Source organism: Eucalyptus grandis, chromosome 5 (genome assembly GCF_016545825.1).
Source record: "Eucalyptus grandis isolate ANBG69807.140 chromosome 5, ASM1654582v1, whole genome shotgun sequence".
Taxonomy (NCBI): domain Eukaryota; kingdom Viridiplantae; phylum Streptophyta; class Magnoliopsida; order Myrtales; family Myrtaceae; genus Eucalyptus; species Eucalyptus grandis.
In genome coordinates, this window is record NC_052616.1 from 40,573,355 (window position 1) to 40,594,699 (window position 21,345).

Below are 21,345 nucleotides of genomic sequence, written 5' to 3' on the forward strand. Positions count from 1 at the left end.
GTTAATAATTTATTAATCTTTATGAGATAGCCATATTGCTTGAGTAATGTTTTGCGGGTGAAAGTCGTTCAAATCTACAGGAAAGTTTTGTCACCATCAAAAAGGGGGAGATTGTTGGAGAAATCTTTCCAGAATATTTTGAAGCTGACAAAACATTTTTATCAGTCTAGTCTAGATAATCGCAGACCTTCGGTTTAGAATCTGAAGACTTTCGGATCACCAGACTCAAGACTCAAGACTCAAGTCTCAAGACTCAAGACTATTCTCATTGACAGTTTTTCTAATCCAAAGGACGAAGGCAATCCAGAGCCAAAGTATTTGGTTGAGGATTTGGTCTTATCCTCGGAGAAGATCTCTTGGCTGGATAAATATAACGGATTCTTTTATTCGTATTCAAAATCGTTTGAAGATCCGATGGTCGACGAAATATTCTTGGAATGTTCTATTCTTGGAAACCAAGATCCCGATTGTATGGGCGAACAGATTGATGGGCTATCGTCGGTTCTTTTAATAGCTCGAATGATCTTCTTAATTGATTCCGTCCAACGGGTAGATTGGAGGAATTCCTTTGGTAAGTGCCAACGGGTATGATGGCATAAAGGAGTATAAAAGGAAGACGTTCTAGTTACTTTAGTGCATGATCGATAGAGAAATTCCAGAGTCTGAAGCACCTTGATTATTAGTCGATTCATTTTGAGCGAAATTGTATACACAAAGAGTGTCTATACTTAGTGAATCCTTGAGCGAGTGTGGTAGATCATCTACACTGAGAAAGCAAGGGAAAACAACACTGTAACATCTCTTTGTTCATAGTGGAATCCAGCCAATAGGCTGTCAGTGCAGAAGAGTGGACGTAGGCTTGACATAAGTCGAACCACTATAAACCTCGTGTTCAAATCTCTCTTCCCTTCTCTCAGTTTTACTTTGATTATTGTTTGTCTCAAATCTATCAACTGTCTAGTATTGTGCAATTATAAAGAAAAATCCTTTATATACCTATTCACCCCCCCTCTAGGTACTCATACTAGCTATATCAATTTTCTCTTACATCATGCATGAGTAGGACGAGCTTTTACATAGACTGAAACGAGAGAATCAAAAGATCATGATTCCAGCATGGGTGGGACAAGCGTTTACATCAATCGGAAAGAGTGATAGAAAGTTGATATTCGACGTTGACGAAAACGACCTTTTAACAAATCCACACGCAAATAAATTTTGAAAAAGGTTTTCATATGCTACCCAAATTAATTTTTCTTGTAGCTATGCATGAGTGGGACCAGCTTTCATCATTTGGAACAAGTGAAAGGCCATGTGAATGGTCAAGTCCTGCCATCCACAAAGACGACTTTCCACCAAATCCACACAAAATGTAGGCTCTAACTTTGGAAAGTGATTATAATATGCCCCTCTAAACATTTCATGAGTTATTAATGTTGTATTTTATTAATGTTGTATTCTTCTTGGAAAACTAAAGGTCTAACACCTTAAAAAAAACCTCAATTTTAAATTTTATCCCACTTCTACCTTTTGTCTCACAAAATTTTAATCTAACTACAAATCAAGATAAACTCCAACGATTTCAACACACAACAAGCTCAAGATAACAATATATATGTTTAGAATAAGATTAGGATTCACTTGCTCAAAGAGTATATCTAAGATTTATTCAAACCAAAATTAATAGCCGATCACCAAATTTGTCTTCACTAACCAATACATACTAAAATTTTCATACATTGCTACGACTTTGCCTTTCAACGCTTTAGCATCCCCAAAACCATTGCTGTTCAGAAAAATAAGGTGAAACGTGAAAAATACCAGCTTTTCTTCTTTGCATGATCGAGCGAGGGAGTATGCTTAAATCCGCCGGGGAGAAATGCATTTAAATGCGCGTGCCCCACCCACCCAATAATTTCTCTCACTTCATCTGCCGTTAGACCATTAGCTGTCTCTTTTGGTCAATAACTCTTAATAGGCCTCGGATGACCCGAAGCAGTCGCTCCATGCTGGCCGTATCATCAGAGAACTGAAGCTCCACAAGGTCAAGCGGTTTCGCTCCAGCATTCGGCAGTGGTTTCGTCCCGGCAGCGCAAGGTAATTTTCGCCCAATTCCTCCGTTTCCTTCCAATATTTGAGCTGTGTCGTGGTCAATAATTGCTCAGAATGTCAGAATTCGCACTCGTTTGCCTCACCGTGGCCACCTTTTGTCTGAGGATCCAATGATGGCCGCCGGAGCTTTGCCATGAACGTTTCCGACAATTGCTAAGCAACATGGTTTTTTTCTAATCTATTTAGCGTACGTTGCACTAATAGGGAGAGCAAATAATTTTTTTCATAATCATAAAAATCGAAAAGGCTAAAAATAAAAAATAAAAAGCGCCAAATTATTTGAAATAATAAACTGTAAAGCCAAAAAATTCAAAGAGAAAAAGAAATGAAAGGGAAGAGAGAATGGGGCCAGCCGTTGGGACTTCTTTGTTTATGAATTCCCTGAAGAAGGGAATCTAGATCCCCTACAACTACTATGGGCACGTTTGATCACATTTCTATTTCCCTATTTTTTGTTTTTGTTTTTTATCCTAGAAACGAAAGAATTGACAGAAATCTATTTGTATAACTTTTTGTTCCCGGAAATGGATTTAAAAAAAAATTCAAAAAACAAAAATGAAATTACTTTTTTTTTTAAAAAATTCTGGAGAACAACTCAATAATCAAGCCCAATTATTTTCTCTTTTCTTTTCATTTTTTCCTTTCCTTTCTTTTTCTCTTCCTCCTCTTCTTCCCCTAGCCGGGTCAAAAGCAATAAATAAAACAAAAAAACACAATTTCTTGAAAGATAAAGCAATCAAACCAAAGACTCAAAAGGGAAAAATAAATAAATCAAACGGAGATAGAATGGCACCGGCGGGGTGAGGGGTCAGAGGGTTTCCCCTATATATGTGTATCATTGAAATCCGCCGGTTAAAATCTATTTCAATAAATGGGTCACTCACCTTAATAGATTCTCTTATAGTCATCTGCAGTTAGACCATTGGGTATCTCTTTCGGTCAATAAACATTAATGAGGCCTCGGATGACCCGAAACAGTCGCTTCAGGCTGATCGTATCATCGGAGAACTGAAGCTCGACAAGGATAAGTGGTTCGACTCCACGATTCGGTAGTGGTTTCCTCTCGGCAGGCTAATGTAAGTTTCGCCCGACCCCTCTGTTTCCTTGCAATATTTGAGCAGTGTTGTGGTCAAAAGTAGCTCAGATTTGGATGAATGTTAGAACTTACCCACAAAGAATTTGCATTCCCTTTTGCCTCGCCGCAGCCACCGCACTTTCGATTGTCTGAGGTACCAATGATGGCCGCCGAAACTTGGCCATTTCCAGTGGCTAAACCTTAGAGCATGAAATGTCTTTTCCTATGGGAACTTTGAACTAGACCGTGACAGTTAATATATGTTGTGAGCTAAAAAAAAAAAAAAATTCCAATACGCAATTTGTATTTATATCACTAGAGAGCATTTTGTGAATTAGTTTTTCTGAACTTTCGCATTTTTGATTCATTGAAAATGGTTGGTTAACAGAAAAAATTTACAGGTAAAAAAAAAAAAAAAAAAAAACACACTTCAGATTAGGAAAATGATTTCCAAGTTTTGGACCTAGGGGATATGCTTTTACTTACCCTTTATTAAACATATTTTGCAAAAGGCTGAGGGAAAAAGATATTTAAATTAGTCATCCAGGCATACAATATAGGGAACAATCATAATTGATGGGATTACTCGGTGTGGCAACTGATAACACCAGTCACTCAGTCTTTTACTTCTGCAGTATAGCGTTTGCCTCTACGCTTGCTGGGAGATCATTACCCATCATAGCAACGGGAACTTACTGTATTGGACACAGAACATATCACAATCAAGATGAAGGCAAAAGAAGATTGTACAACTGACCATTTAGTTGCAATAGAAGATCAAGTGGAAGCCATAATGGGCATGTTGGACTATGACTTTGGTTGTGCACGGTCTCTTGGAATTTACGGCCCAAGTGGTATTGGAAAGACAACCCTTGCAAAGGCTCTCTTTGACAAGTTCATTTCTAACTTTCATTGGTATTGCTTCTTGCAAGATGTCCGTGGATCATCATGCCGCGATGGCCTAGTATTTCTACAAAAGAAAATGTTATCTGACATCCTTGGTGAGACTAAAAGTATTGTTCAAATCAATGACATTGACGATGGAATGGAGTTTATCAGGGAAAACTCCATGATAAGAAAGTTCTACTCGTTCTAGATGATGTGGACCATAGGGAACAAATTGAGAAACTAATAGGCAAGATCAGTTCGTTTGGTATAGGAACTCGAGTTGTAATTACGACAAGAAACAAAAGCATCCTAGAAAGTGGAGAAAAAATCATACTTTATGAACTAAATGAAATGAATGCTGATCAAGCACTTCAGCTTTATAGAAATCATGCATTCAAAAGAGAATCTCCTAGAGATTATTATTTTGACAAGCTTTCAAGGGATATTGTTTCCACAATTGGAGGACTTCCTTTGGTCATTGAGGTCATAGGTTCATTTCTTCACGGGAAGCACAAAACTGTGTGGAAAGACACACTAGAAAAGTTAAGGAGCATTGCTCCTAAAGAGGTCCACCGAGAGTTGAAAATTAGCTATGATGCCTTAAATTTCAAGCAAAAGCAAATTTTTCTTGATATTGCATGTTTTTCCTTTTATGAGAAGGAGATTAATGCATCTTTCATGTGGGAAGAGTGCAACTTTTTTCATCAAATAGAAATTGGAATCCTCAGTTCTCTATCATTGATACATATTGGAGAGAATGGCGGGTTATGGATGCATGATGTGCTTAAAGACCTTGGGCGTCAAATTGTCCATGAGGAAAACCTGGATCCGGCAAGGCGTAGCAGATTATGGATTTCTGAGGAAGCTTTAGACATGGTGAAAACAAGAGAGGTAATACACCAAGAGCACAAATTCTGTCTTTCTTCCAATAGAATCGGCCATTTGAGATGAAATTTCTACCATGTGAAGAGAAATTGAAAGTTCTTTCTAATCGTGTATGTATTTTGCAGAATAAAGGAAATATCGAAGCACTCAGTCTAGCTGGAGATCCCACTCTACTCACTTTTACTGATGAAGATTTCTCGAGGCTGCCAAACCTAAGATTCCTTGAATTAGATGGGGGGAGCTTTATTGGGGACTTTACTAATCTTTTCTCAAAGTTAAGATGCTTTTCCTGGCGTCATTGTCCTCCAGATTTAATGGCAACTAATCTATTCCCACAAAACTTGGTTGTCCTCCAGCTCTCTGAATTTAATGATGCTAATGATTGGGACGGGTGGAGCCAAATTAAGGTATGTCGTTGTACACTTTTCTTACAGCAGCATCGTCTAATGACACCGTGTAATGCTTCATTCTTTTCACAGATGCTACGCCATTTGAAAGTTCTACAGATGACCCATCTAAATATGGTCAGAATCGACTTGTCAGGGTGCTTTTCTCTGGAAAGATTGACCATTAAAGGATGTCAACGATTGGTTCAAATCGATCGCTCCATTGGGGAGCTAAAACGACTGGCTTACTTGAATATTAAGGATTGTTATCGACTAAGAGATCTACCTGGCGAAATTGGCCTGCTAGTGAACCTAAAGCACATATCTTTGAGTAACTGCTCACAGTTGACGGAACTTCCGGACTCAATCGGAAAGCTAAATTCATTGATCAAGTTGGATTTATCATTCACATCAATTAAAGGATTACCTTATTCTGCTGGATGTCTTGTGAATCTCAAGTCTCTGTCTCTTGCGGGATGCAGAGAACTAAGGGAACTTCCGGATTCGACTGGAAATCTAAAGTCTTTAATTGAATTGGATGTGTCGTCCACGTTCATCGAAGTGTTGCCTCATTCTATTGGAAATATAAAGACATTGAATGTGATAGAGATGGAATCTTGCCTGCTGGCTGAATTTCCTTCAGCCATTGGGTTGGCATTGAAGCTTGAAGTGATACGTGCTGGACGATGTTCTGCGATGATGGGCGAAGTTTCAAGTATAATTGGAAATTTGTCCTTATTGAGAATCCTAGATCTATCAAACACTGACATCTGTCGATTGCCAGGAACGATTGCTGCGCTCCCTCACCTAGAAGAACTGATCCTCAGGAATTGCGATGAGCTGCGAGTGTTGCCATCGCTTCCCACAAGTTTGACTCATTTACTTGTTAGTTCTCAATCCTTACGATTTGTTCCAGATCTCTCAAATCTGACTAATCTAGTTAATCTTCTCTTATTGGATGGCTGTGAATATCCTTTGTCGCATTCATTGAGCCTCCGAATCAAAACCTATAACTTAGAGTGGATTGGGAAGTTATCCAAGTTGGAAAATTTGAATCTATGCCTTCAGACCGTTACTGATTTATCAACTGCATTGGGTTCCCTTTATCGTCTTAGGGAACTTTCCATTTCTGGCGACCTATGCCCAAAATTTCTCATGCAGCCCCCTAAATCAGTAATGAAGAGAATTTTCAGCTCAACAACAACTTTCCCAGATTTATCTAACTTGAGAAATTTAATGATTTTGAAGTTATGTCACTCCATGCAAAGGGAAATCCAACTCGGCGGGTCAGAACAGTTGAGACACTTAAGTGTCCGCGACTTTCCAAGCCTCGAAAAGATAATATTCTCCCCGTCAGGCCTGAAGAATCTAAAAGAATTGGAACTAGAAGACTGCCCGCAGTTGACAGAGATTCATGGTTTTGAGGCATTGGAAACATTGGAGAGCCTGGACTTCGATCTCTGTACGTCAATTTGGAGGTTAAGTGATCTGTCGAGATTGCAAAAGTTGATGGAATTGAGAATCAGAGCTTGCAATAACCTACAGGTTCTTGAAGGCCTTGACGAGTTAGGATGTTTGACTCTTTTGAAAGTGGATTGGTGCCCCTCCTTGGTGTTGGAATATGGGGCAAATGCATCAGACATAATGATACCAGATGAATGCCAAGTCATAATTCACTATTGTTCGACATTACACGACACTCCGGAGGGTGGCATGTTTTACAAGGATTACAGAGATAAGATTCTTAGACAGATCAAGTCTGTTTCAGATACGTCCACAATCTCCAGTATGGGCAAGGTGTGTTTCCTTATGTTATTTTTTTATTCACAAGACAAGCTTAATTGGGGGACTGACCTATAAGATTCATGGACTACTAATTTGTACAACAAAGACAATATTGATGAAACTAAATGGAAAAATCATATTGTAATTGTTCGTCATTAGAACAGTTATATATAAATTTGGCAAAAGTACACTCTAAGTGTCAAAACTTGACACGGAGGGATACTTGAGTGCCAAAATTTGGGAAAATGACACTTAAGTGCTAAAGAGAGAAATGAATCACTTAAGTACCAATCCGGCCAAAATAATGACGTGGCGATTTTCCAGCGAGGTAAATGCAGAACGACGTCATTTTGCATGTTGATGTGGCTAGAAAATGCAAAAACGACGTCATTTTGTCTCCGATGTAGAAAATAATAAATATAAAAATTAATTAAAATAAATTTAAAACTAAATTTATTTAAAACATTTAAATATATATATATATATATATATATTTAAAAGGGAAGGAGGCAGGCGAGGGCTGAGCCCTCGCCGCCCTCGCCCGCCGCCGCTACCGCCTTGTCGCCACGGGGAAGGGTCGACGATGAAGGGAGAGAGTCAGCCGAGGTCACCGGCCCTTGGCCGACCGGCGGCGGTGAAGGCCCATGAGCCCTCGCCAGATTTGGGCAAGAGCCGCGACCCTTATAACGCAATCAACTATAGAAAAGTGAAATAAAAAATAAAAAAATAAAAATGCTAATGCAGTGAAGTACCTTCATGGACTACTAACTTGTACAACAAAGACAATATTGATGAAACTAAATGGAAAAATCATATTATAATTGTTCGTCATTAGAATAGTTATATACAAATTTGACAAAAGTACACTTCAAGTGTCAAAACTTGACATGGAGGGACACTTATGTGTCAAAAGTTAGGAAAGTGACACTTAAGTGCTAAAATCGAGAGAAATGAATCACTTAAGTACCAATCGGCCAAAATGATGACGTGGCAATTTTCCGGTGAGGTAAATACAAAACAACGTCATTTTGCACATTAATGTGGCTAGAAAATGCAAAAACAACGTCGTTTTGTCTACGATGTAGAAAATAATTAATATAAAAATTAATTAAATTAAATTTAAAACTAAATTTATTTGAAACATTTATATATATACTTTTTTTTTTAAAGGGAAGGGAGGCAGGCGAGGGCTGAGCTCTCGCTGCCCTCGCCCACCGCTGCCGCCCGTCGCCACCGGGAAGGGTCGGTGATGGAGGGGAGAGGGTCGCCTGGGGTCGCCGGCCCTTGGTTGACCGGCGGCGAGGGCCCATGAGCCCTCGCCGAATCTGGGCAAGAGCCGTGACCCTTATAACGCAATCAACTATAGAAAAGTGAAATAAATAAAAAATAAAAACGCTAATGCAGTGAAGTACCTTCATGGACTACTAATTTGTACAACAAAAACAATATTGATGAAACTAAATGGAAAAATCATATTCTAATTGTTTGTCATTAGAACAGTTATATATAAATTTGGCAAAAGTACATCTCAAGTGTTAAAACTTGATACAAATGGACACTTAAGTGCCAAAAGTTAGAAAAGTGACACTTAAGTGCCAAAATCGAAGAGAAATTAATCACTTAAGTACCAATCCAGCCAAAATGGTGACGTGACGATTTTCCGGCAAAGTAAGTGCAAAACGGCGTCATTTTGCATGTTGACGTGGCTAGAAAATGCAAAAACGACGTCATTTTGTCTATGACGTAGAAAATAATTAATATAAAAATTAACTAAATTAAATTTAAAACTAAATTTATTTAAAACATATAAAAATACAGATATATATATATATATATATATATTTTTTTTTTTTTTAAAGGGAAGGGAGACGGTTGAGGGCTGAGCCCTCGCCGCCGTTACCACCTTGCCACCACTAGGAAGGGTCGGCAATGGAGGGGAGAGGGTCAGCCAGTGGTCGTTAGCCCTTGGCCAATCGGCGGCGAGGGCCCGTGAGCCCTCATTGGATGGGCAAGGGCCACAACCCTCACCCAAATCCGGCGAGGGCAACGGCCCTCATCTCAAATCTAGCTAAGGGCTCGCGGGCCCTCGTTGCCGATCAGCCGGGGTCACCCACCCTTGGCTAGGGCTCGGCAACCCCGGCCGACGCTTCCCCCACCATCGGCGACCCTTCCCTGTGGCGGTGGGGTAGCAATGAGGGCTCGCCAGCCCTTCCCGGCGGCGGTGGGGTGGCGGCGAGGGCTCGCCGGCCCTTGCTGCCGATCCGCCGGGGCTAGCGACCTTGGCCGACCCTCCTTCTCCGTCGTCGGCCCTTCCCCGGCAACGGGGCGGTAGTGGCAGCAACGAGGGCTCAACCCTTAGCCGCCTCCCTTCTCCCCCCTCCCCATTTATTTAAATATCTGTAATTTTAAATATTTTAAATAAATTTAGTTTTAAATTTAATTTAATCAATTTTTATATTAATTATTTTCTACATCTCGAGACCAAAACGATGTTGTTTTTGCATTTTCTAGCCACATCAGCTTGTAAAATGACGTCATTTTGCACTTACCTCGACGGAAAATCGCCACCTCACCGTTTTGGCCGGATTGGCACTTAAGTAATCAATTTTGCTCTGATTTTGGCACTTAAGTGTTACTTTCTTAACTTTTGGCATTTAAGTGTCCCTTCGTGTCAAGTTTTGGCACTTGGGATGTACTTTTGCCTATAAATTTCAAACCACTTTTGCAAAAAGAGTTTCTATATATATATATATATATTACAATTTCAATATCCATGTATGTTGGGTAACCAAAATGATTTGAGGGAATTTATGTTGCCTGTTTCTTGTTTATTCTTATGCTTGGGAATCTGCTCACTAGTACATATTGAGTAGATTGATAACACCTTGTGATATTGATCATCACGTACCATTATCCTTTGTCTTTTTTTTTTTTTTCATGAGCATCATATATGCGTCTCATGTCATAATACTCAAATGCTATCTGCATAAATTAGAAGATTAGTAGCGGCTAACCTTATTCCTTTAAAATTAGAAAAAGGGAATCAACAGATCAATGCCATGTCTAACGAATATTAAATATTCTAAAGATATATATATATTTTTTTTTTTCAAAAAAAAAAAAAAACTAGTACTAAGGCACACGCTATGAACGCGTGTGGTAGTCGGTGGGCTCCATATAAGGGTGAGCGATTCCATAGTTGTTAGGTTCCATACCTAAAACTTAGAACCTATCTTGTTAGAATTGATTCCTAGTTTTTTGGAACTTGCAACATATCTTATTTGTGCTAGAATCAACCCTAAAACCTAGCATGGTTTTCCGGTCAAGTTCCAAAGTTCACATAGAATCAGTTCTTTTTTTTTTTTATTGCCTCGTTTTTTTTAAGGAAACCAAGGGAGTTACAGCAAGATAGCATGAACAACAAAACGGCTTAAAGTAAAATATCGATAAAAAACAAAAATATAAAGTAATAAGGAAGTTAAGCTCATTTAGGAAAGATTAATCATCTTCCTCCAACATCATAAAATAGGTCTTAATCGGTTCCTCAGTGGGTTAGTAGGTTCAATACCCAAAACCTGAAACCTACTTGCATAGCACCGATTCCAAAAATTTAGAAGCAGGAATAGGACCTATTTCTATGGGCGATTTAGTTCGGAACCAGAGTAGAACGGGACCGGTTGCATAGCTTTAGTTAAATTTGAAGAGAGAAGAAACAGGTTTGTAAGGAACTAATTGATTATTTAATTGAGTGGATATGCAGTAGATATTTATTGAAGATGTGTGAATTGGGTGGTTACTTGGTGATGAGAAAGTAGTGGGTAGTTTTAATTTTTTATGCAAGGCTAGTTTTAAAAGTTAAAAGTGAGATAAATGGTGGATTAGGCTTAAATATATAGACTAATAAAGATTAAGGTCCTTTTTTTTTTTTTTTGTGGAAACCATTCTCCTCAACTTCCAATGTTTGGTTCACTTAAGAAAAATGCATCAACGAAAAATGTTTTTCTAATCAATGGAAAAATGTTATCGTACCAAAACTTAAATTCAAAAAAATGATTTCCCCTTTGAAATGTTTTCTTAGTTTTAGGTCCCTGGTTAATGAAACATTTTTTCTTATAAAAAATTATAAAAAAATGAATTTTTTGAATTATTGTTATTTTAAAAATTTTCCAATTTTTTTTTTTTTTTCCTTCTATCCTTTTTTTTTCTTTTTCTTTCTTTCCCTTCCCCTTCTTCCTCCATGCATCAACAATCGTCGACAACCTAGCGACGCCTATGATGAAAGACAAGTGAGCTTGAGGCTCAACCGAGCTTGACAAGTTCGAGCTGGCCAAGGTCACCCAACTTAAGGCTCGCCGGATCTATGCAAGCTCATAACTTGGACAATCTGGCAAGCTTAGGGCTAGCCGGATCCAAGCGAGCTTGAGTCAACCAAGGTCAGCAAGCTTGCAGCTTGGCCAATCTTAGTGAAGCTGAGTTGGCCTAAGGCCGACAAGCTCAAGCTCAAGCTCAACTGTGGTCATGACCGGCTAGTCACACAAAGGAAAGGGAAAATGAAAAGAAAAAGAAAAGAGAAATAAGAAAATTTTAAAAATCAATTTTTTTTTGTCTGAAATAAAGTCATGAAATTGAAATTGTTTTCCAATAAGATCCAAATCAAAAATGTTTTTGATTATATATTACCAAACAAAGGAAAATTAACTATATTCTTGGAAAAAATTTACTGTGAAAAATGCACTCTAAGACTCCGTTTGTTTTACGAAAAAACAACTTTCAGGAAAAAGAATTCTAGATTTTTCGACACTTGATTTATAGAAAATAAACTAGTCAAGGACATGTGGGCCATCGCCTCCTTCAGCTACTTTCTTGACTTCTTTGGCATCAACTTCGTCTAGTCCTTCATCTCTAGTGCCTCTGATGACAATGTGGAACATCCTCATCGATTTGTGGTGAGGTTCAAGCTTGTCAACCTTAGAATCGAACCTCATCGGCTTGTGGCGAGACTAGAGCTCGCCTATGGCTAGTTGTCAACTATTGCTGTGGTCATGACCAACCGAAGAAGAAGGAAAAAGAACAAGATAAATAAAAATAGTAAAAAAATTCAAAAGAAAAATAGAAGAAGAAAATGAAAAATTATTAAAAGGAGTGCACAGAGGAAAGTTAAATCAGATTTTTCACACCAAATGAAGGATAATATCACGAAAAGCATAAAACTTGTACAATTGTAACAAGTTTACCCAAAATTAATGTTTTGACCATAAAAAACAACAAACTAATACATCTGTGGTAAATTTCTCCTTTGTTAGTTTACATTAAATGTTGTTATCAAGTTGCTGAGTTTAAGACATGTGGTAGTTAATAGGTGTAAACCACCATTTATCACAAGTGTACCAATATAGGATTTTATGTAGTAATAATCTAATTTAATATAAACTAATGGAGAGTAAATTTATCACAAATACATCAGTTTAGGATTTTTAGTGGTTAAAAATTAGTTTCAAGTAGATTTGTCACAAGTACACTAGTTTGGGATTTTTTTTTGGTTAAAAAGTTAGTTTAGAGTAAATTTATCATAAATTTACCAATTTGGGGTTTTGAGTGTTCAAAAAGAATAGTTTGAGTTTGTGTGGAGAAGTACACCAGAAGTGCTTTAACTTGTGTACGACATTCACTTTAGTATCATAACTTGTCGTCAACTCACTTAATTGCTAAAATAAGAGAAAAATGATTATTTAAGTGTCTCTAGTGAAAAATTCAGGCTTGAGAAATTACATGGCTTTTATAATTAAAAAATTTATTTGGTGTGGCATTTTTGACACTAAAGTGGTCACTTTTCATTAAGATTGATACTAAAGTGATTACTTTTAATAGCAATTGGCATTGAATTAACCATTTTTTTTTTACAAAGATTGGCCCCGAAATGATTACTTTTTAACTTACTACATGACGTCATTTAGAGATTATATGCTGAATGGGCATGTCAACAAGTCACGTAGGATTGAGAAATTAATAAGATATTGCCACATCAAATTTCTGGTGACTCAGATTGGAATTGACACTTAAGTGATCGTTTTTTTTTTTTTTAATAAAGTGACACTTAAGTGAGCCGACCAAAAAGTTGTGGCACTAAAGTAAACGCCCTACACAAGTTAAGGTACTTTGGATGTACTTCTCCCTGAATTTATGACATATATATTAGTTTGGGATTATGTGGTATTCGTTGAGGGTAACAACACATTCTAGAGGGAGAGTAAATAGGTTGTTTGAGAACTATGAAAGACATTTACGAAAGGTAACAAGTTCAACTTCAAAAATCGGCAGAAATAGATTCTAGAAATTTGGTGTGCGTGCTGCTATTCAACATATAGTGATAATAAAGATTAGGTAATTCAGATAGTGAAGAGATAAAAGTTATTGTAAGCAGATACATAGTGATTTAGTTTTATCCCCGAGTCTGAGTCCACTCTCAACACTAACAACTACAATAAGGCTAGAATCCACAAGTAATCTTCAAGACAAGTTATAATCAACAAGTTTCACATTTTTGGTAGATCACACTACTAGGACTCATGTACTGCTATTACTATTATACACTTACTCTTATCACTAATTACAAACATTATCACTACCCAAACATTGACATTACGATACACAACAACTAACAACAAAAACAAAGCAAAGAATAAGATTCAAATCACATGGGTCACTCTATCCGATTCCAACCCAACCCAACTATTTCTCCTAGATTCAATCTATAGCCATCCATCCTCAAATGACCGTTGCCCATCAACATCTTCAAGTAACCATTGGTTATAGATATAGCCAGTGGTAGACCCTTGCTAAAGATTGTTAGAACGACTCTCTGTTTGTGGGTAATTCCATAACAATGTTAGTGTAATTTTGTCAAACTTGCTCATTACCAAAATTGCTCCTAATCAACTTTGGAATTTTTCTACGAATTCCTAGCCTTTTTTTTTTTTTTTTTTTTTTTTTTTTGGCAAGGAATTCCTAGCCTTTGTAACATCTATTTTCTTCTTTTCAATGTTCTAAGCAAGTAGTCAAGTGGCCAACACCTTTCACGACTAAATATCTTTACAATCCCTTATCCATAATCAAAACATCCATATCTTTACTAATCTATTGATGCTATCCACTAACAAACCTCATGGGCGACATGCAATCAATCATCCAATGATTCTCTTGGCTTCCTTAGCATGCAAAAGTTTCCAAGGACATCAACATCCCTGTCGATTCCTCATCTTCCTTGATTTCATTAAATCAACTTCTAAAGATCTCTAAGGACACCATGCATAGACGTTGGTTCCTCATCTTCACTGAACTCACAAGGATCATCGATACTGTCATAGTCTTCCACGTCATCCAAAATCAGCAACTACTTCTATGTCAACAACCTGCTTCTCTGATAACAATCCCCTGCACCCGATAACGATGCTGATCTTTCTTGTCCTTCCAAGCATATTGGCAATTTCAATTCTACCAAGTGATTTATCTTCATGGTCCTTCCAAGCTTTTACCAAACATCCCCTTCTAGGCTTGCTCACCACATCAAGGTCCATCCAACTGTTCACCCAATCTTTGTATCTCTAAGCCATCACGGACATTCCTGTTCTTCTCAACTTGTTCACCCTCAATCAAGGTCTTTCCAAATGTTCACCTTATATGAAGATCCTTCCAACTCATAGACATCTTCAATGCCCAACAATTTGTTCACCTAAAATATCGGTAGAGCGATCTTGATAGTGGCAGAGCACTCCTCATATCAGAATCTTCTAGTGCTATACAACATTTGCATTTTGACTTGTGCATATATCACTTGACACTTTCTCAACCAATACACACATTAGTAACCTTTGACTTTGTCATCTTCAAAATAACATGGGGATTTTCCCAGCCCTTTAAAGCATGAGCAGACTCTCCATCTTCATTTGTTAATTATAATGGAAAAGCAAAATAAGTATCAAATCTCCTTTTAGGGCAACGCATTTTTTACCGCCGTTATAGCTAAAACGCTACTTTTTTTCCAATAAAGTTAATGAAATACCCTCCTTTCTCTCTTCAATTTATTGTTTCTCTTTTAATCAAGCTTGCTCACAAAACTACCTTTATTTCTATCATCTTTCTTATCTTATCAATTTTACAATATAAATGTCAATTTACACCCAACAAAATGTTATCTTATCTCGCATCCTATTATCAGTTGCCTACCACCTACTCAAATTGAAGCACTCATTTTTATACTTTTATATAAAGCAAAGGGAACCTCCAACGTTTAAGCAATCGCAATCCACGTTTCTCTGAAATGTCCTCAATTAGTTATTCTATAATTATTCTATGAAGGGACAAATCCGTATGTTAATATTTATAATTTATCTCTCATGTATTTTAATTTTAGGATTTCTTTTTCTATTTTTTTACGCATGAAGGCTGTCTCTCCTTTTTTTTGGGTCAAATATTTATTTCATCTTACCTAAACTCATATAAGCGGTGTTGTTGCTTTAATGCATTTGTGTCAAGTGTCAAATGATTGCCTTTTCATTTTTTTCATCTATATTTTTATTTGGTACTTTTTATCTTATTTTACGAACATATGAAGCAGTACCAAGATTTTTTTTTTTAAATGCATGTTTTATTTTTATTTTTTTTTCTTATTTTTGCCTCACTTTATGCTATTAATGTCTTTCTTCACATATTTCCGTAGACATTATATAAAAAAATAATCTTTGTGAGACGAGCCGTTTTTTTCCTAAAATTTTGAGCCCTTAGAAAGTGGCCAACAATGTATTTATAGCATATGATTTAAGAGGATAACCACGAAAAAGGAAAATAAACAGAACAATGGGAATAACAGGTAGAAGAAAATTTAGGAGTGTCGCGATTTAAATCCTTGACCTGTGCTATAATACGAAGTTTGTCTTATACCAGACAAGCCATTTGAAAAGTTCAAACCATTAGAAAATGGGCCAACAATGTATTTATAGTATATGACTTGACGATTATAATAAAAGAGCAACGCAATTTAAATTTACATTGATAAAGTTTAGACCTACGGTTGTGCGTTGATGCATTTTATGGAATTCCAAAAGGCTTACAATCAATAAAAAGTCATAACAAGTGCTTACCTATTTGTATAATTTGCAAATTTTGAGGAATATGATAATTTCCTGAAAGTTGGATTTCCTTAGAAACAACGTGGCAATTATGTTGATCACTGGTAGATCAGGATGACCATTGACTTCGCATCGTGGACAATTTATGCAAACACAACAACGTTCGTAAAGATCAACAACTATAGGCACTTCTTCGCATGTTACAGCCTTATCAGTGAGCAATCATAATGTTTCTTGTAGGTGGCTAAAATGGAACAGAAGAGACAAGTTGCCAGAATCGAAAAAGATGCTGGAACTGATGATCAAGTTGACCACATCATGAGCTTGATCAATATTGATGATAAGGACAAGAGGATCCTTGTAGTCATCCACGGGAAAGGTGGGATTGGCAAGACGACTCTTGCAAAATTCATATACAACCGAGTCTCCTGTGATTTCGATGGCTGTAGCTTCCTTGCAAATATTAAAGAAACAACACAAGTGTTAGGAGGGCTTCAGCTTTTGCAAGCTAAGCTGATTTCCGATGTTCTGAAACGGGAACTTGAGGATGTTGCTTTTATCAACAGGGGAATTGAGTTTTTCAGAGACCTATTTTGCGACATGAGGGTCTTGATTATCCTTGATGACGTGGAAAATGCGTTTTCTGTCCAGAAGCTCATTGGAGATTGTTTCGACTGCTTTGCTACTGGAAGTAGGATCCTTGTAACTACCAGAAACAGCGGTGTCCTGGAAGAATCTCCTCAGATCCGGACTTATCATGTTAGTCGGTTGGACAATGATCAGGCTCTTCAACTCTTTAGGCAGCATTCATCTATACTAAATCCTCCCTCACGTAGCACCATCGAGCTTTTGAACCCTGCTAGTAACTCTATGACAGGACTCCCATTGGTAATTGAAATTATGGGTGCAGTCTCCAAGGGTAAAACGCAGAAGGCATGGGATCACTTCAAAGTTTTTGTGCCGTTTCAATTAAAGCGATGGGATTTTCAGAGTATATTGGAGGAAGGATATAAAACATTAAATTATGAGCAGCAACAGATATTTCTGGATATCGCCTGCTTTACTGCTGGCATAGATAGCCGAATTGCTTGGTACCTGTGGTATGACACCTCTTTTCTGCCTCGTGAAATTTTGACTCCCCTAGCCAAAGTTGGAGAAAACAATCGGATATGGATGCATAGCATGTTAAGGCAATTTGGCAGAGAAATCGTTTGTCGGGAGAGTCGTACAGATCCAGGAAGGAGGAGTAGATTATTTAATCATGAAATAGCTCTCGGTACGATAAAGCAGAAAAAGGTGAAAGTTTATCCTCCTTTTTCTTTTCTGTTTCATTGTGAAGCATAAGAAATACTTTTCATCATCCCTTCAGTTTCATTGTGCATTTGACGTCGTTCGTCATTATTCTTTAAGAATGTCTCCTGACTGGTTACGAGTCAAGAAGAGACACCATCCTCACTACTTCAATTCGTCTTTCTCTTTCTCGTCCATTACAGGGAACAGAAAAGGTTGAGGCACTCTGCCTTAACTTTCAGTGGCATACTTCAGTCAAACTTACACCAGAAGATTTTCGGAGCATGCCAAACATACGGTTTCTTCAATTGGATCATGCAGACATAACCGGAGATTTTGCTAACGTTTTGTCAAAATTAAGGTGGCTCCGTTGGCGAGGATGCCCTCAACATCTACAAGTAACTAATTTTCACTTGGGGAACCTAACCATTCTCGACCTATCTTGGAGCAAAGTCACAAAAGACTGGGAAGGCTGGGGTCAAATCAAGGTAGTTCACAAATACTTTGCTATGGTCCAACCTAACCATTTATGAAGTGAGCTAATGAATTTTTCTCCTATTTTGCAGATGCAGAATTTGAGAGTTCTAGATCTTACAGGTTGTGCCGACTTAATAGTCACTCCTAAGTTCTCTGGCTGCCAAAATCTGGCCATATTGATTCTGGAGCGATGTTCGCAATTGGTCAAGATAGATCATTCAATCGGCCACTTGAAGTGCTTAGTTTCTCTGAATTTGAAGTTCTGCACAGAACTCAGCATGTTGCCAGTAGAAGTGGGTCACCTGACAGCTCTGAAAGAGCTTCTCATGGACGGGACTTCGGTACAAGAAATTCCCATCTCCATTGGTCATTTAAAGCAGCTGGAAACTCTGATTGCCTCAAATTGCTTCTCATTGAGTCAGCTACCGAGAACAATTTGTCACTTGACGAATATCTCACTTCTTTCCCTTGATGGCACTAGAATCGCAGCACTTCCCAACTCCATTGGTGAACTGGTCAGACTTAAACACTTGTCATTACGGGATTGCCGTCAAATAAGAAAACTTCCAAACTCCATTGGCAACATAGGGAGATCATTAGTCGAGCTAGACGTGTCGGGAACAGGCGTTTCCAAGTTCCCAGATTCACTAAAAAATCTGCAGAATTTGAAGGTGCTGAGAATGGATTCCTGTTTCTTTACTGAGTTCCCTCCTGACATTGGAGAGTTGACCAACCTCGAAGAAATACATGCCTCGTGGTGTCGGAGTCTCGAGGGGAGCATTCCTAGCGGTATCAAGAAACTACACAATCTGAGAATCTTGAGACTGCAATATTCGAGTATTACCAGCATACCAGCGGAGATCCACCAACTTTCCAATCTTCAAACCCTTGATTTACTTCACAGCAACATGCTCGAAGAGTTGCCAACGCCTCCCCCTAGCAAGCGGATTCGCTTGTAGATTTTGAACTCAAGTCGTCGCATCTGGCATAGCTAGGAAAGCTATGCCATTGTGATGAAGACTAGGCTCTAGAGACCCTGGAGAAAGGATGGCCCTTCCATTTACTTAATGTTTTCATTCCAAACTTGAATATGGATATCACAAAGGAGATTTGTTTTTCTGAAGTTTCCAAAGCCGTTCCATCTGAAAACACAGAACTTCTAACTCTATATTTCCTTAATGACCGAGGCAAAATTTTACTAGAAAATAGTTGTTCTCTTTCTCGTATGTGGGATAATGTAAAGCAATCTTTGTAGCATGAAGAGCAAAATTTATTAAAAAATAGTTGTTTTATTTTTCGTGTGTGGGATAATGGGAAGCAATCTTTAATTAGAGAGTAAATTTTTACATAAAATCTTTTGTCTAGTATAATGTGAAAAATCGTTTATTGAGTGTCTGTTCCTGCAATTTGTCCTAAGTGGAATTTTGATTTCGATGTAGATTTTTCAAAGAAATTCAAGTCGAACATGGACAATCTTAGATTAATGTGGCAAAAATCCCTTCATCTTAGAAGGGGAATGCAAGCATCCTCGCTGGCATCTTGTCTTTCGAGAAGCTTGTCCGGAGATTCCAACTTGGAGCGACATAGGATGAACAGCAAAGAGCACACTGAGGTCGAGTGTCTTGCCAGGCCACCATGATTCGTTCCTTCGTCGGACCCACACGTTTGATCCTACTCCCAATCCCATCCCTGCATTTGAGTTGCTTTGTTTGTTTTAAGTTGCACAAGTATATTATGTCTTTTCTTCTTTCTCTTAATCCGGAAATTCATGATAAACCATTTTGTTCTATATATGCATTTGCCATCATATTGTTGACCGTTAATTATGGGGATAACTATATGATTAATGAACATCATAAATAAATTCGATTGGATTCTTGCATAGATATTATTGTTTTCTTATATATTCAAGCGAATCTCCCCAGCACTTCTAGTGAGGACACCTATTTTATCCATCTTCCAATTGCTGCATCTTGTCAACTTTTACTCAAAGCATTTCTTTCCTGCCCAAACAAAGCCATTGCAAACGGCAAAAGAACCCTTCAAATGCCACAACTTGACACAAGGGGATATATAGGTGCCAAAACTTCCGAAAAGTATACTTAAATACCAAAATCGGAAAAGAAATAAGCTCTGAAGTGCCAACGGTGAGAATTTCCAACCAAACAGCTAACATGGCTTTTCTAACGAGAATTTTAAATGATGTGGCATTTCTTTTAAATAAAAAATTATCTACATAAACAAGGCAAACGACGTTATGCCGTCCATGTAGACTATGCAAAACAATGCTAAATGATGTCGTTTTGGCGTGCTTCACTAAACGACATTGTTTAGTGTCTTGACCTAATTGTGTGACGCTAATGATGTCGCACAATTAAGCATGGTCCATAGGTCACTATTCCTTCTCATACTCGCCTTCATGCTCGGTTGCCATTCTCATTGAAGCTCTGTCGTTGCTTGTATCGTTGCTCACTCAGGTTTGTCCTCTTCTCTCCCTGTGGCTAGTAAAAATAAGGCTCAGAGGCCAATTGAAGGACTCGGATGGGAAGCTTAGGGCTTGAATGAGAAAATTGGGGGCTCGGACAGGAAATGTAGGACTCATATAGGAAAATAGGGTTCCGAGGGCCATTGAAGGGTTTGAATGTGTTATTGTGATTTGCTAATGTAAATGTGCTATTGTGATGTTTGGCTACTTTCTAATTCTTCGCTTTACTATTGTGAATGTACACACAATCGTTGGGGCGGGAAATTTAGGGCTTGCCAGGATGTTGTGGGGTCCTGTACGTGAAATAGCGAAGATGGTATTGTGGGGACCTAAATTTGTTTAATCGAAATGGTTGTTGTGGGGACCTCCATTCATTTCTTTCCACTAAATGACAAATGCTCTTTCTTTAATAAACTATTTAAGATTGTTAGGACCTTCATGTGCAATTGTTGTTTTTTGCCGTTGTGGTCCCAAAAGTTAATTGCTTTTTCCCCCTTTGTTGTAGACATGGATTAGGATTATGTTGCTGTCAAAGTTTGCTATAGTGGGGAGCTTGTGATTAGGGAGGATGAGTGCGAGTATGAGGGCAGAAGTGAGGGCACTATCTTTGTCAATATAAACAAGGCATCTCATATTGGATTTTTTAGGATATACTGTATTATTTGCCATACAAAGTACAATAGTTGCTTTATTATGTTCCTAAGAAGGGCTCGAAAGATGGTTTGAAAAACTTTGAGGATGATAATGGTTTTAGAGATGTCTGTATTATTCTCGTCATGGTGAAAAAGCAAAAGTGTATGTTGAATACAATAGTAATGACGAGAACAAAGATGATGA

The 21,345-nt window shown here is 37.9% G+C and overlaps 1 protein-coding gene across 4 annotated transcripts; it reads left to right on the forward strand.

Annotated features, from left to right (window-relative positions):
* Positions 1-1,885: 1,885 nt before the first annotated feature.
* LOC104445294 (disease resistance protein RPV1-like) lies at positions 1,886-19,280 on the forward strand. Of its 4 annotated transcripts, none has more exons than XM_039311965.1 (8): positions 1,886-2,097; positions 3,017-3,188; positions 3,807-4,966; positions 5,086-5,367; positions 5,440-7,143; positions 16,497-17,552; positions 17,750-18,034; positions 18,113-19,280. In XM_039311965.1, the coding sequence occupies exons 3-8, from the start codon at positions 4,427-4,429 to the stop codon at positions 18,980-18,982; spliced, it is 4,737 nt and encodes a 1,578-aa protein (XP_039167899.1). In that variant the 5' UTR covers positions 1,886-2,097; positions 3,017-3,188; positions 3,807-4,426; the 3' UTR covers positions 18,983-19,280. The 4 variants fall into 4 exon arrangements, with proteins under 4 accessions (XP_039167899.1, XP_039167897.1, XP_039167898.1 ...); XM_039311963.1 differs by having other exon boundaries at positions 3,823-4,966; XM_039311964.1 differs by having other exon boundaries at positions 3,027-3,188; positions 3,823-4,966.
* The last annotated feature ends 2,065 nt before the right edge of the window (positions 19,281-21,345 follow it).

What these genes read in the sequence shown, in the direction of transcription:
- LOC104445294 (XM_039311965.1), top strand. Translation starts at nt 4,427, where the DNA reads ATGAATGCTGATCAAGCACTTCAGCTTTATAGAAATCATGCATTCAAA. An exon ending in ACGGGTGGAGCCAAATTAAG is followed by an intron (nt 5,368 to 5,439) that starts GTATGTCGTTGT and finishes TTCTTTTCACAG; the next exon opens with ATGCTACGCCATTTGAAAGT. An exon ending in AAGGCTGGGGTCAAATCAAG is followed by an intron (nt 18,035 to 18,112) that starts GTAGTTCACAAA and finishes CCTATTTTGCAG; the next exon opens with ATGCAGAATTTGAGAGTTCT.